Source organism: Bacillus rossius, chromosome 3 (genome assembly GCF_032445375.1).
Source record: "Bacillus rossius redtenbacheri isolate Brsri chromosome 3, Brsri_v3, whole genome shotgun sequence".
In the NCBI taxonomy this organism is placed as follows: domain Eukaryota; kingdom Metazoa; phylum Arthropoda; class Insecta; order Phasmatodea; family Bacillidae; genus Bacillus; species Bacillus rossius.
The window spans coordinates 84663454-84677952 of record NC_086332.1 but is presented as its reverse complement, the minus strand read 5'-3'; the positions used below and the strand labels follow the sequence as shown (position 1 = coordinate 84677952).

The 14499-nt window shown below is 35.5% G+C and overlaps 1 protein-coding gene across 1 annotated transcript in view; it reads right to left on the bottom strand.

The window, feature by feature from the left end:
• Positions 1-14499, bottom strand: part of LOC134530990 (kelch-like protein 18) — a 68065-nt gene that overhangs the window by 36856 nt on the left and 16710 nt on the right. The window contains exons 5-6 of the mRNA XM_063366398.1: positions 7067-7227; positions 4916-5052 (exon numbers count right to left, since the gene is read on the bottom strand). Coding sequence (XP_063222468.1) covers positions 4916-5052; positions 7067-7227 — 298 coding nt within the window. The remainder of the gene's footprint in view (positions 1-4915; positions 5053-7066; positions 7228-14499) is intronic.

Sequence of the window (14499 nt, the reverse complement as noted above, 5' to 3'; positions counted from 1 at the left end):
GGTTGCTATGTACGTATACCTACTTGAAAAAAATGTCACAGCATTTCAGGAAAACAGTCCTTTATGTCTCAAGTTGTGCACTGTTTTACAAACATGTATAGGGAGTTTATTAGTTTTATGACAGTTCTAATATACTTTATCTATCTTCTCGGTACAATTAAGTAAGCAATAATTCACTTGTTATGTCTCTGACCAACCACGTTAAATTGGTCTTCTTCTATCTTAGTTTTCTCTCAATTTACATCACTGAAAATAGTGGAAAATAAAAACCTCCACATGAATTATCTTTTTTTTTTAAATTGATAAATCTGAAACTATTCCAGAATTTTGGGATCCCACACAGTCCTATTATCTACCCATTTTAAACAAATCAGATATCCATACATTATGTAAAAAGATATGCAGGTTTGTAACAACCCAGATTACAGCCTTCCCCATACAATCCAGTAATAATTATTTGTTATAAATTTTTTGTCATATTTCAGGTTAGATGTAATTTTTTTTTCTTTTTAGACAATATTGTGAACAAAATTCTCCGGGTTTATTGTTTTTGTTTTTATTTTTATAATTCGTAAGTTTATTTTGCAAGAATTCTTTTTTGCTGGCTTCTTTGTGTGGGAAGGCGTGCTGACGTAATTCCCCCTCATTTCCACGATCGAGGCTTTGTTTCACACTCTAGGCGTTTGAGTCACACTCACGGGAGTGTGAGAGAAAATTGCTGCATCATGGGAACAGAAGTAAAAATTTTGTGGAAGTTCCTGTTGTCATGCGCCATGATTGGCTGAAAATTACCGTATTTACTCGCATAAAGACCGCAGTAATTTGGCTACATTTTTGACAAAATAAATGGGGTGCGGACATTATGAGGTGAAGTCAAAAAAAAATTTTTTTCCTTCAAAATGTAACGTTTTGTGTAGAGTAAAAAAATTGTTCTCTAATAATTAGTTTACTAGCAGAGCGCTGGTGACTGGCGACCCTCCGCAGCAGGCGTGAGAAATGTGACAGGTGTCAAGATAATTGGGTGCCGGCGATTAGTGGAAGACGCCACTCTTTTTTTTTTCTTCTCTCACTCGCGTGTGCGCTCTTACGTTCAGAAGCCGCAGCCAGCCTACACAAAATAAACGCTTTGCGTGAAAAGATATTTTTTTAATCTTTCATTGAGATGGCCACTGACAGCACGGGGCAGATGTTTAATGTCTGCATTAGCCGGTGCCGGCGAGCCTCCCTCCCTGTCCCTTGCCCACTGTGTGTATAAAAAAAACTGTGCGCATGTACCCCCACCACTTCTCCGCTAACTCCCCTACTTTGTGACGTAGTGTGAGTTCACGTGTACTGGCTTGTGCTATATATAGCCCATCCCCTTGCAACTCGCGTGACGGCGCAGACAGCTGCACAGTAGTGTGCAAGTTTCTGAGTCTGGACGGTTTCACCACGCTACAAACCCTCTCAGCGACCGCTCCGGAGAAATGAACAACTCAAGGTCAAAGCATTGTTGACAGCGTCGGTAAATTTCCATCCCATTACTGTGCCTTTCAGGGGTGGCCAAGGTTGCTTTGTCTGGTGCGGACTTTATGCGGATTTTAGAAAATTCCATTTCAAGTATTTAAAAAGAAATGTGCGGACATTATGCGATGGCGGACATTATGCAATTAAATACGGTATGTCAGCGAGCCCAGGTCACTGCCCGCACAAAGGGAAGGAAGGCTGTAAGTCAGTCACTGTCCAAGCACCGTGCCGAGCGGTCGTTGTTCGGGCGGCGGGCCGAGCAGGCCGTGGCCGGGCGATGGCTGCGTGTTTTATTTTTTTTGAATGTACAGTTTAATTTTTTTTTGTGTTCTGTTGTGAGGAATATTTTGTGATTTTTACATGAATTAAAAAAACAGGTAGTACATAACATTGCATATAAATTACTTTGTGACCTCCTACCAGCCTGTATGTTCCCTCATCACCTAATTTTGAGTTAGCCGGAGGTGGTGAGTGGTAACAGGTTGTCAACAACTGTTCACAAAATCAATTCTAAAGCACAACCAAATCAGAGTAAAAAACCCTAAAAAGTCGTTTACAAACAGTAATCAAGCCAAAAAAGATCCAAAATCATGCAAATCCACGTTATAATAACAGTAGCAAACAGAGAAGGCAGTGTGTCCAAAAGCAAGCAATATCACAGTCACAAAGTACAGAAGATACAGAGTGGCAACTCAAAACTATAACTAATGCTCTTATTTTCTTTGGAAATCCAAGAACTGTGCGGGATTTAGAGACAACCTAAGAACCTGAAAGACGTTAACTTTTTGAAAGAAAATGTTGGCAAACTACAATTTTTTTTGTGGTCATTTGTTGCAGGAATATTAACCCTATTACATTTAAGATATTTTTTTTCAACACGGATCAACCAAAACAATATGTTAAAATGCTTTATCTTTTGTTTCAAATATTAAAAACTGCATGATCCCAAAGTTTGAGTGCTGAAAATCATAACCTCTGCTTCTAATGCAAAAAATACACAAGAGCAAAAGGAAAGTACACACAAGATTTTTATTTGCAGCCATGCTTATTTCTTTGCTATCAAAATAATTTAACATTGGCAAAAATTATTTCAAAGATAATATTTTGCCATCATAATCAATACGCTACTCTGTTAACACACCATTCCATAAATTCTGAACTAAGAATGTTCATAAATATTATTTTTTATTCATTATGTTTAAGAAATTTGATATGTTTTCTTTAAATATAAAACTTAATTTTTTATATTGGTATTTTTCAACTGCACAGTTATTTTAGTAGCCATATTTCCCCTATACAGTTGTGCCCCCCTGATCATAATGGTTGGTTGACGGGTGACAAGTGTCCAGCTGGGACGCAGACACACCTGCAGGCTGACTATTCTGCGATACAAGACATGGTACGTAACGAAGGTTGTGGTGATTACCGCATGAAGAAGCTGTTCGATTACAAACACAACTTTTTTCGTTAAACTCCGACCAGTGATGACATTCTGACGGTATATTCTGTAACCTATGAGTATTACCACACTTTTTGGATGGTATTTATCACACCGTAGCTACGTTATTTACCACTTGTTCATCAGTTGGTGTTGTGAAACTAATAAGAGGTTAGCGATTTAATTTTACAATAATAATGTGAAATTTTTGCGGGATGATTTTCTTTTTAACATAGCTGATACTGTTAAGGAGCCAAACCTAATGACAATGAAGTTTAATGTAAACAATATTTGGGTTATGAATTGTTACAGTAGTTTTTATCTATGGTTTTATGTTTGCTATGGCATTACATAGGTATTGCAACATTGAGGACACAGCTTTATTTTACTTCATCTTTGAATTAAATAATAATTAAACAAATCACTGATAGATAAAATACCCAAAATAAAAATAAAATTTAAAAAATATTAAATGCACATGTTAATTATTCAGTGGTAATGTCACTCATACCGTGGCTCACAAGTCTCATGAATAGTAATGAAACGCACACCGCATGTTGGTTCATAATCACCAAATGCGGTACGTGTTTCGGTAGAGCGTGGAGAATACGGCAAGTCTCCGCGAATGTTCATAATCAGTCTGCTGATGCCACGGAACCACTATCTGTAAGGGGAGGGAGAAGAGGATAAACCAGGAAGATATGGTGTCTACTGCACTAATGCAGTACAGCGCTCACCTAGATAAATGTGTTGAAAATCATTTCAAATGAATTTTTGGTTGATTACGTTTAAATTTTTTACTTTTTTAATAAAAATTTTCTAAGGTTCCTCGAAAAGGGGTCATTACAGAGAGGTGGACGTAGTAAATGAGGTCATAACAACAAGGTTTGAATGTATTACTATTCTTTGTGCATTAAACTTCTTCATGCAACTATTCACAATTACAGGCAACCATTTTTTATCACTATAATATGACTGAATGGTATTTAAAATCAAATTAAAAACCATTAAAAAACAACAGTTGGGTAAAGAAGCTGAGGACCAAATTACATCAAAAATTTAAGGACATGGTTCACGATTTTTGTTAATTGGCATGTTATTTAATGAAAAACTTGACCAACATGAGTGAAGTTATAGATATATTGAATTATAAATGTTAAAGAGGAAAGTCCAATATATTTATAGCGATATCGTTTAACAATACTTTTTTTTATAAAATTAAATAATAATGTTTGAAATCAGACTTTTTAAATATTTAGTTCCTTCAGTAATAACAGGGATCTATGCCAATTAAAATAAACAAATATCAAATTTTTATTTCTAACATATCTTCAGATTTTTTTTTGTTAATGGAGCTATATAAATTATGGAAGTGTATGATACAATTTTAGAAGTGTATGATACTCCTGCAATGTTAATACTCTTCTTTGTTACATAATAATAAATATCACATGGCTTGACACAGATTTCAAGTAGTGTTTATTGTTTTCTTTTGAAACTTAAAAATTCTAAGTACCTTGATAATTACAACCAATTCATTTTTTCTTAATCTAAATTCTGTGTAGCTTAAATAAAACATACTTGTATTTTATCAATTTTTTTTATCATATTTGGTGGTCCAGTCGGTACGCATACTCTTTTCTCTTACATTTATTTTACCCTGCACTTCAAGATGAGATACCATTGAGACTCTTGTCTGACAGGCTTCCCTGGCACATCTCTTTGTGAGGTTATCTGAAACTAACCAAAGGGGTGTGGCAGATGACCCAAAAAATATTTTTCCCCCCAAAAAGAAATCTTCATTAGTCTAATACCTAGACGATAACCGGGTACACCAAAAAAAGTTAATATTTAGATCATGTACATGAATACTGAATATTGCTTCAGAAATTTTAGTTGTAATATTTTTTGTTCTTATTCACTACCTTAGATTTTCTGAAATACATGCATTACCCACAGGGGGAAACTCACCTGTCTTGGTGAGTCCGCCCACTGCGAAGATGTTGCCCATGACGCAACTGCAACTGCGGGGACGCTTCCTGAAGCTCTGGAGCAAGGGTCGTCTCTCTGGCATGAGGTGATAGTCTCGAGCCTCGTCAAGCAGATCCCTGCAATCGTCCCAGAGCCGTGGTGCAGTGACTGTGTGACAAGCAGTCCAACAGACCAAATGTTTCACAGACTCACCGATTTAAAGGAAGATTCACAATCTCCGCTTAGCATACATATGTAATTGCATTCATATATGCCTCTTTTAATTTTGAGCATTTGTGCAATTACTAATCCTAAAATCTAACAGTGAATAAAAGAATAAATAAATCTACTATATAATTCAAATGAAAGTAGAATTTTATACCAAAAAATAATTATTGAATAATTGCAAAAAAGTAGCATTCAAATAAAGCTGTCAAATCAAAACACCTGAACATTTAAAAGTGTTCATTGTAAAAAAAAAAATACTGAATTAATCATAAAAAAATTTTACAAAAATATTTTAATGGACACATCAAATTTAGTGTACTATTCGTCCAATTTTATTGGACAAATAAAGGTGGAAATTTCATAGAATCATTTGAAAATATAGTAGCTTCACCATTCAATAAGACAATCAATGGAAGAGTGGAAGTGCATGTAAGATGTTTGTACGTACATACAAAGCAGCAAGCAACTGCTATGTCCAGCAACATTAGCATGTGACTGTTCAAATTTTAATACCTATATGTTAACTGTGTACAGCAACTACTAAATTGAAAAGAAAAAAAAAGTCATTAAAGTGCTGTCAGCAATATATAAAAAATTAATATATGTATTTATTTTATTTTGCATCATGCAACAGTAGTGACTTATTTTTATAGTACTCAATCTTGAATTGTCAGAGAGTTGTACAGAAAAACAGTCTGGATGTTTAAACTATCTAACTTTTAAACTATTTAGTAGAGGTGAATGGGATCCCAAAACTTGAGAAAGAGACCATTCCATAACTTCGGGAAAATAATTTTTCTACTCGGTATAATACTCCAGGAAAACCAATTTTTTTCATTCCCGGCAAGCTAATGACCAGACAAAGCAACGTATCACAAAAACACACATATCTGTGAAACGTATTTCAAACCTCGTTCAATAATGCTCTTAAAAATAAAAACTCAGACTAAATAAAGTACTCAATGTGATGAAACATATTTTTAATAATATATTACTATTTTGAACAAATGTAAACATCTTTAGCATAATGTTAAGTTATGTTTGAAAATGAACTTTACGAAAGCAGCAGTGAACAATGCTGCCCTTTGGATGTGACATAAAACTCTGTTTTTAACAAAGCAACTGAAAAAACGCCATCTTGGTTTCAATTATTTAAGCCATAATTTTTTTTTTTTTTTATTTTTTATTTTTTTTTAGAAACATCAAAGCGATTTTAAGTTTTTGCAGTTGGTCATTATGTATGATCAAAAGTACATTACAGGAAATGAGTAGGGAAGAAGGTTTTTGTTTTTATTTCCATTATATGTTACTTATTATTTGTCTTTATGTATCAATATTTTTTGGTGAACTTGAAATCATTTGAAGTACTAATGGTTTAAGGGATGGATGATATGTTTTTGAGAGACATATTAATAGTTTGATAGTAAATATTTTTTTCTGTATACCAAGTTACGTGACATAATTTCAATGCTGTTGCTCCCCAACCCGAAAATTCAAAATCTTTCCCGACCGAATCCTGTCCCTAAGTAAAAATGCCATTCCCATACACCTATACTATTTAGATTTTCTTGCATTGAGGCAATACTGTGTTAGGTGTACCAATGGGAATCACTACAGATTTAAATTGATTCTGTGCTTCACTAACAACAACAAAAAACAGATCTGCTGGACAAACCTTTGTAAGAGATTATATCCCTCCATCATGAATTTTTAAATTTTTTTTGGCAAGGAATGGCACAGATGATACCTCACAAACTTTCATACCTAGTTAAGTATCAGATTCATTAAAAGACACTAATACGTATTTGCTGATAGAAAATGACAGATCATTTCATTCCGTGAACACAACTGTTGTAATTATCACATAAGTCTACAAATGCTCGAAGCTAGAGCCTAAGGCGAAGGTGAACACACGCGTCTCACCGGCACTCGTGGGACGTCTTGACCAGCTCCTCGACGGCGACGCGGTCCGTGAGGTACTGAGGCGTGAGCAGGGGCAGGCGAACCTTGGCCAGCAGCTGCGGCAGGTGTTGCTTCCTGCTGCCGCCGTCCTTGCTCACCCACCGCATCACCGCCTCAAACACCTGCACCCATCTGCATCACCTGACACATCCACTCCGTTGCTCTCCGGCCTCTGGGTACGTTTATCCTTCCTTCCATCATGTGTCAGGATTAACAGTAACTTGCATCAATTAAATATTTAAATTTACCTATTACTAGAGACAAGATTTTATGGTTTTATTTTCAGTCCAATTTTTTTTTTTAAAACAGAGGATTTCAGTGTTTTTTTTTTTTTTTTTAATTTTAACAAAAGCTTGTTTGTAATACTTACTCAACCAAAATAGTGATAAAATTTAAATCCTGCATTTTTACAATAAAAATTAATTAGCTAGCATTTTTAGTTAAAAGTGATACAATAATAAATGCACAATAAAACAAATTAAATTAATTTTTCTAAATCATTCAATTGGTACTTTTTTTTTCCTGAAATGACATTCTTTGAATTTCAAACATTACCTACCTTTTTTATGATTTGAACTAAATTGTGGTTAAATGCTACTTAATTCCATGATATAACTTGCATTTTGGTGCCATATTAACTTGCATTTCAGTGCTACGCTGTGTTATTACATGCTTTTCAGTGTTATTTTGGTTTTATCGCAATTCACCAATAATCTTGTCCCTAACGACTGCACACGCTCTAATTCTTATTTCTACAAAATGAAACACAATCAATTTTAGTACCTACCGATTCAAACATTACATTTAAATATTTTACCTCTTCTCAAGCTCATGTTCACAATTTTCTTTACACAGCTTGAGCCAGTCCCAAGCAGTTACTGACAAGGTGGTCTCAAAAAGGATCTTTTAAGACAGTGCTATTTTTGCAAGCACTGAAATAGAATAATTGTTTACATTGCACATTTCATAGTTGCTGAGGCCATGCTGAAGCTTGAGAATTCAACAGTTTTCGATCATATGACTTGAGACTAGAAAGGTAAAAGGAGATGCTTGTTAAATCATCTGTTTCATGAGTTTAATTTTAACAGTTTTCGCTTCCTGATTCTTCTATTTGAGCTGCCAGGAATTCATGTTTAGAGTAATTTCAGAACTAGGAATGACAATGTTTTTAATTGCATACCTGCCAACCTCAAAAAACAGAAATTAGTACAATTTAAAAAAAGTACCAATTTTTTATGCGACAAAGATTTAACAGCTGTCATTATGATGCTGATTCTTCTGCAAAGACAAACGAACTGTGGATTTTGCCTTCTTTAAAAAATCAATATTAAAATCTTGTTCATAGCACTTCTGTCGGGCTGCCTGATACTTTGCCAAAAGAATATTATTTAAAATGTCATCTGACATAGATGCCCTGAAGGTGGTTCTAGTTTTCTTTACCCCACTGAAAACTCTTTCGCATTCTGCGTTACTATGAGGTATGGCCAGAATTGACAGCATAGTGAAAGATAGTCTATCAAATTTGTGGCAACCATTAAGTCATTCAATTTTGCAGATTGTGGACCACTGAACATCCATCAGACTGGTTAGTCGGAAGATCATTTTCTATTTGCAGGGCACAGAATTGTTCCTGGAGCAAATCATTTGCCTCTTCACGTTTTTCTTCTCCTTTCACAAGAAACACAAGGAAACTTATCAACAAAGAACTTTACATGTGAAAAGGAAGCAGATTCAATATTTTTCAAGTCTGCGACTTCAGCATGTATCAAAGTTTCATTCTCTAGGGGTAACTTTAAAAAAATATAATCACATGACAGCTGAAAAAACTATCTCACAGAACTGTAGAATACCACTTTTTCTGCCGGTTTCAATGTAGAGACAACATGTAATGCACTGCTACCTACAACAATATCCTCATCATTCTTCTGATTTACTGATGTATTGTACTTAACATCACGTACAGGGGTTGACTTGATAACTAATGGTTTAACAAACTTGATGAGCAAATCTTTCAACAGTTGAGAAAGCATATTTCTTAATTTGTGAATTTGGGGCTCTCTTGACTGCAGTGCAACATGTACTGTATCAAGAAGTGGTATTACATGTAACAGGAAATAACACAAAGCTTTGTTCACATCATCCGTAAGAAACATAAACACTATTTCCTGCCGTGAAAGTATCTGAGAAGTTTCTTCTGTAATTGATCCACATGTAGTTTTTTTCTTCTTAGAAACAGGGTCTTCTTGTGAAGAAGGCATTTTGAAGAGACATTATCAAGCATAATGTTTTTCCCCGACTTGACTTCTGACTGGCTGCTGGTATTGGCCTGACAACTACCAGCCGATACATCATCAGTTTGTTTTTCCAGTTTTTTTGGTATCCTGTAGCTACTTAAAAAACCAGAACAGATGCTACCTGAGTAGCAATTTCTTCCTTGTAGAATTTAACTAAAGGCTGCCATAAATCCACTAGCCCTTTCAAGCATACACCTAGTGAAAGCCAGCGCGTACATACATGTTTCAGCACCTTTTTGATATCAGTGTCGTAAAGTTTTTGAAACTCTTTCAGTCTCTCCGTTTGCTGCTTTTGTCTAAATAATAGTAATATATCTACCAGAATCTCATCCACATTCATTTTAAGACCCTTCAACCCCTTCTCTGCAGCCAAATGCAACAAATGACTGGCACAACCTAAGACTATGACATTTTTCTGATAATGTTTTAATACAGCTGCAACCCAATTTTTTGAACCAGTCATGACTGCTGCATTGTCAGATCCTAGAGCAATACAATTTTCCAATGGTATTTTACCATCTGTAAGTGTAGCTATAATCATCTCCCCTATGTTCTTACCTGTGGAAGAACCCTTCAACGACTTGACTGATAGAAATACAAAATTCACAATTGAAAGTTCAGTGCTGTAATAGGTCACAACTATTGGGTACAGCTTCGATTCATCATAGCTGCCATCTGTTGCAACCGAAAAAGGAACAGTTTTTAACAAATCTGTTACACTAGTTTCATGTTGTTTTGCCATTTTGCCTATAATTGCTATTGTCTTTGTGCATCCACAACCATACCGTCTTGCAACTTCACATATTGTAAACATTTTCCGAAACAGATGTCCGGCATGATCCGCAACAGAAACAGGTAAATTATGCTCAATAATGAATGCAGTGAAGTAGCATTCTGCCCGAATTACATTCAAATCATCATTCTGCCCAATATTTACGTCGCACTTGCACACTACACATTTCGCAAAATTCTCACCTTTTTGCGAATGTACTGACCAAGGGAAGTCTGCACAATAAGACTGCAGAAACGATTGTTTGTAAGTTTTATTCTTGTCATCGCATCCCGCCATATTATAAATACTAGGGTTAACCCCTTGGTTAAGTTCCATATGTATATGACCAACACCAACAAATTACATACTGTAGGAGTCCATGATGGTTTTATACTAAAAACCTCTTTTAATGTACACATGTACACTATGTACAGCTACACGATGCTGTGCCAATTTCTTTAAACTCTGTATATCTCACAACTCTGTATATAACCTATAAGGCTATAACGCTATAAGGCCCCACAAAGTGGCGTGACAAATTTTTAAGTTATATGAATTATGACGGTTACTGGGGCCCTCTAGTGTATGCGTGGAACGACATTTAACAGCTAGCAAAATACATACAATATCTATGGTCAGGATTAGATTCATACATATAAAATTACTGCAATAACAAATTGATATTTATTTAAAAAAAAAAAAAAGAAATAGCAACTGGGTGACTACAGCACACTATAATAATAACAATCCGTATGATGACCAAGGAAGAAATAATGTTCAAAGCTAGTTGCCGTTACGGTGCACACAATTATTTGTAGTGTATTTATCATATACCTTCTTCTATTTAACGATCCACGAACTCCCAAATTGTTTGTGTGCAGGGAGTATGAAATTTGTCTTGTTCACCGCCTCGTGCCCCCTCTGGTAAATAATTTTAATTTTCTTAATATTTGTGAACCCAGCAGTTTCCAAGGTTTTATTATCAAGTTAAAATGATATAATTTTAGGGCACGAGGGGCGTTTCAGTACTTATCTTTCAAACCCAAATATTTTCTAGTTTATTGCTGAGTAGAACTTTCACGTTTGTATGCTTATTGTAAAACAATTTTTTTCTCGATTGAGAATAAAGATAAAAATTATTCAATTCAAGCATATTTCGCGCAGGCTACTTCAGTCATTCCGCGCACTTTTTTGTTGGTAAAAGTATATACAGCAGATCTCACGGCCCAGCTTAAAATTGTGGATGTTACAAATTGTAAAGAAAGCATTGGGCTAATGCTGAAATAATAAGTTGTGTGTGGACAATCCTTAGTTTGATTACTATGAATTAACATTAATAATAATTTCTGACTGCAGTGGTTCATGTTTGGTAAGTATTTTTTTAAAGTACTTATCTTTCAAACCCAAATATCTTCTGGTTTATTGCTGAGTAGAATTTTCACGTTTGTATGCTTATTGTAAAACAATTTTTTTCTCAATTGAGAATGAAGAAAAAAATTATTTATTTCAAACACATTTCACGCTGGCTACCTCAGTCATTTGGCACACTTTTTTGTTGGTAAAAGTATATACTGTACAGAAGATCTCACAGGCCAGCTTAAAATTGTGGATGGTACAAATTGTAAAGGATACCTTTAGCTAACATTGGAATCATGTGTTATGTTCGGACAATCCTTAATTTTATTCCCATTAATTAATATATTTATAAGATTTTATTTGCAAGACTTTTATTTAGTTTGAGCATTATCTATTTATTATCTTAATAAAAAATGGTTGCGGTTTTTAGTAATAATACTCCGAGTTATTAATTGATTTGCTTTTGTTTTTTTGACTATTTTTTACCATTTGGCGATGATATTTTTAGTTGCGTTAGTATTTTTCAACGTCCATCACCCTTCGCCATCTTGTTTCCAGTTTTGGTGTTGGTATATACAATATACATCTTTACCGAGCTATGGTTAACCGGTGCCATTGCACAACTTCATTCAAAAATATCATAATGCTAATAGCAAGCAGAATTAATTTTACCACAAATAAAAATTACTTTTGTTCACAATGTCACGTAACAATCCATCGTGCGGTACCGATGGTAATATATTATATACTCTCTTTTCTATGGGTAATACCAGAGAATATTCTGTGGTAATGTGGCGGAAAAGAAAACAAGCTACAAGCAGAGGCAGTGCAGTCACTAAGGTAAACACTAAATTCTTCAGTAGGCCTACCAAAGTAGGCCTATTTAAAGATACGTGTTTCAATTTATACTATTTAAACCATTCGTTCATTAAACTTTCTTCGTATAAACCATTCTTCTGCTTCCCATTTAACCATAAGCACGACTCGTTAAATTGCCAACTCTCATAAATATAACATGAAATATCAATAGCTTCAGTAATCCATTAATTCAAAACTTTGTAAATAATGACGGCGCATTTGACGGCACAAAAACCAAGAACACAAAATGGCTTCGTTTGCCGAATGGCGCCGAAGTCCTTCGATTTGTGCCAAAAAAACTTTTATTGAAGCGATCGCCCATGAACCTACACGCACACAAGTGAGGTAGCATGCCACAACAACATGCAAAAATTTTGAAAGAAAAACAATTGTAAAAAAAATAATATAATTCGTAAAATCGTACAAACAACAAATATTCGTACAAAATACGAAAAAATTGTACGAGTTGGCAGCTATGTAATTGGTTCATCTATCTGAACACTAATTTCACATGCAAGTGCACCCATCTTGAATGATAAATCTATGTCAGAGCCTTTTGCAGTGGCTGATATGGGTTTAGATCTTTTATCAGAAGAAGAATTTTGTTTCATTGCTTTAGTTGTTTGGCATCTAGGGCATAGATAACTCTTTAAACCGTAATTAATATTTAGATTCCCTGTTCGCTCAGCACAATTTTCATGACATTTAGCTGAGGACCAGCAAGCGCAAATCACAAAGGGTTGCTAAACTCACAGGACAAAAAATTATTCACCCAGTGCACATGCACAGATGGATAGTTTGGCCTGTACAGATGGTGCAGTGAACGAGTTCCGTGCTCAATCGCGCGCGCACTGCCTCTACGTCAGCATAAAGCAGTAGCGATCAGTGAGATATTGATGTTTCAAGCAAACAGTGCATGTTGACATGGGTAGATGTAAAGATGTGACAAGAGTGGTCAACGGGGCAATCGTGTTTGGCGTGCCCATGGCCATACAGTGCGTGAAATTGTTGGATTTATTGGTGTTACGCAGCGGACTGTTCAACATGTCTAAAAGCAGTGGTGAACTACACGTGGCCACGAAACACAACATCAGAATTGTGGTCGGAAAAAGATCCTGACTAAGACAGACTGGAGATGCATTTCACAGCTTGTGAATCAAAATCACTTCCAAACCCGACAGGAATTGCTGCAGTCAGTTAATGAAGGTCCATTCCCAACCTGTTGGCATGAGAAAATTGAGACGGGAACTGCATGAGAAAACTGAGACGGGAACTGCATGAGAAAACTGAGACGGGAACTGCATGAATGAACATTTGGAGTCTGTCATCACACAAGAGGCCATTGCTCACACAGGCACATAAAGCTGCACGTCTTAAATGGGCTATAAATCTTCATTGAATGTTGACAGTAGATGACTGGCGGACCATAATCTGGTCTGACAAATCACGTTTTTGCCTGTTTTCCAATGACGCACGTCGTCGAGTGCACTGAATGCCAAATGAAGCATTTCATCCTGGATGTGTGCAAGGTCAGGTTCAAGTTGGAGGTGGGTCTGTGATGTTTTAGGGGTGTTTTTCGTATCATGGATTGACCTGTTCACTGCGGTGACCACTAACATGAATCAGCATGTTTAAACATTCTGGATGATCAGGTGTTGCCTTTCATTCAACATCTGCATGATGAGTATACCCCCGACTTTTCAAGATGACAGCCCAGTCTTTCTTCTTCATTGTCATTTAAATATTTTAATGCTGTCATAATTTACCATGGAGACTTGCAGCTGTGATTTCTGGTTTAGATTATTTTATATTAAACAAGTAGATTACTTTTACCAAACAAGGTCTTCATTAAGACATCAGAAAACACAAAACTAAACGACAAACAGGAGGCAAAAGATTCAAGTTGAGAGTTGTAACATTTCTCGTTCACTCAACCTCTGATTGTTCCTTCAAAGATATTGCACTAATATGTATAAAAATGCACTTGCTTTTCTTCCTTTTCAAAATGGTAAATTATTTTCCGACTAGCAACGGCTGCTGCAACACTGTAGCAAACAAGTGGAACAAAATACTCAGTTTAAAATACTGAGCTGCTTATTTAATTTTTTTGTAAT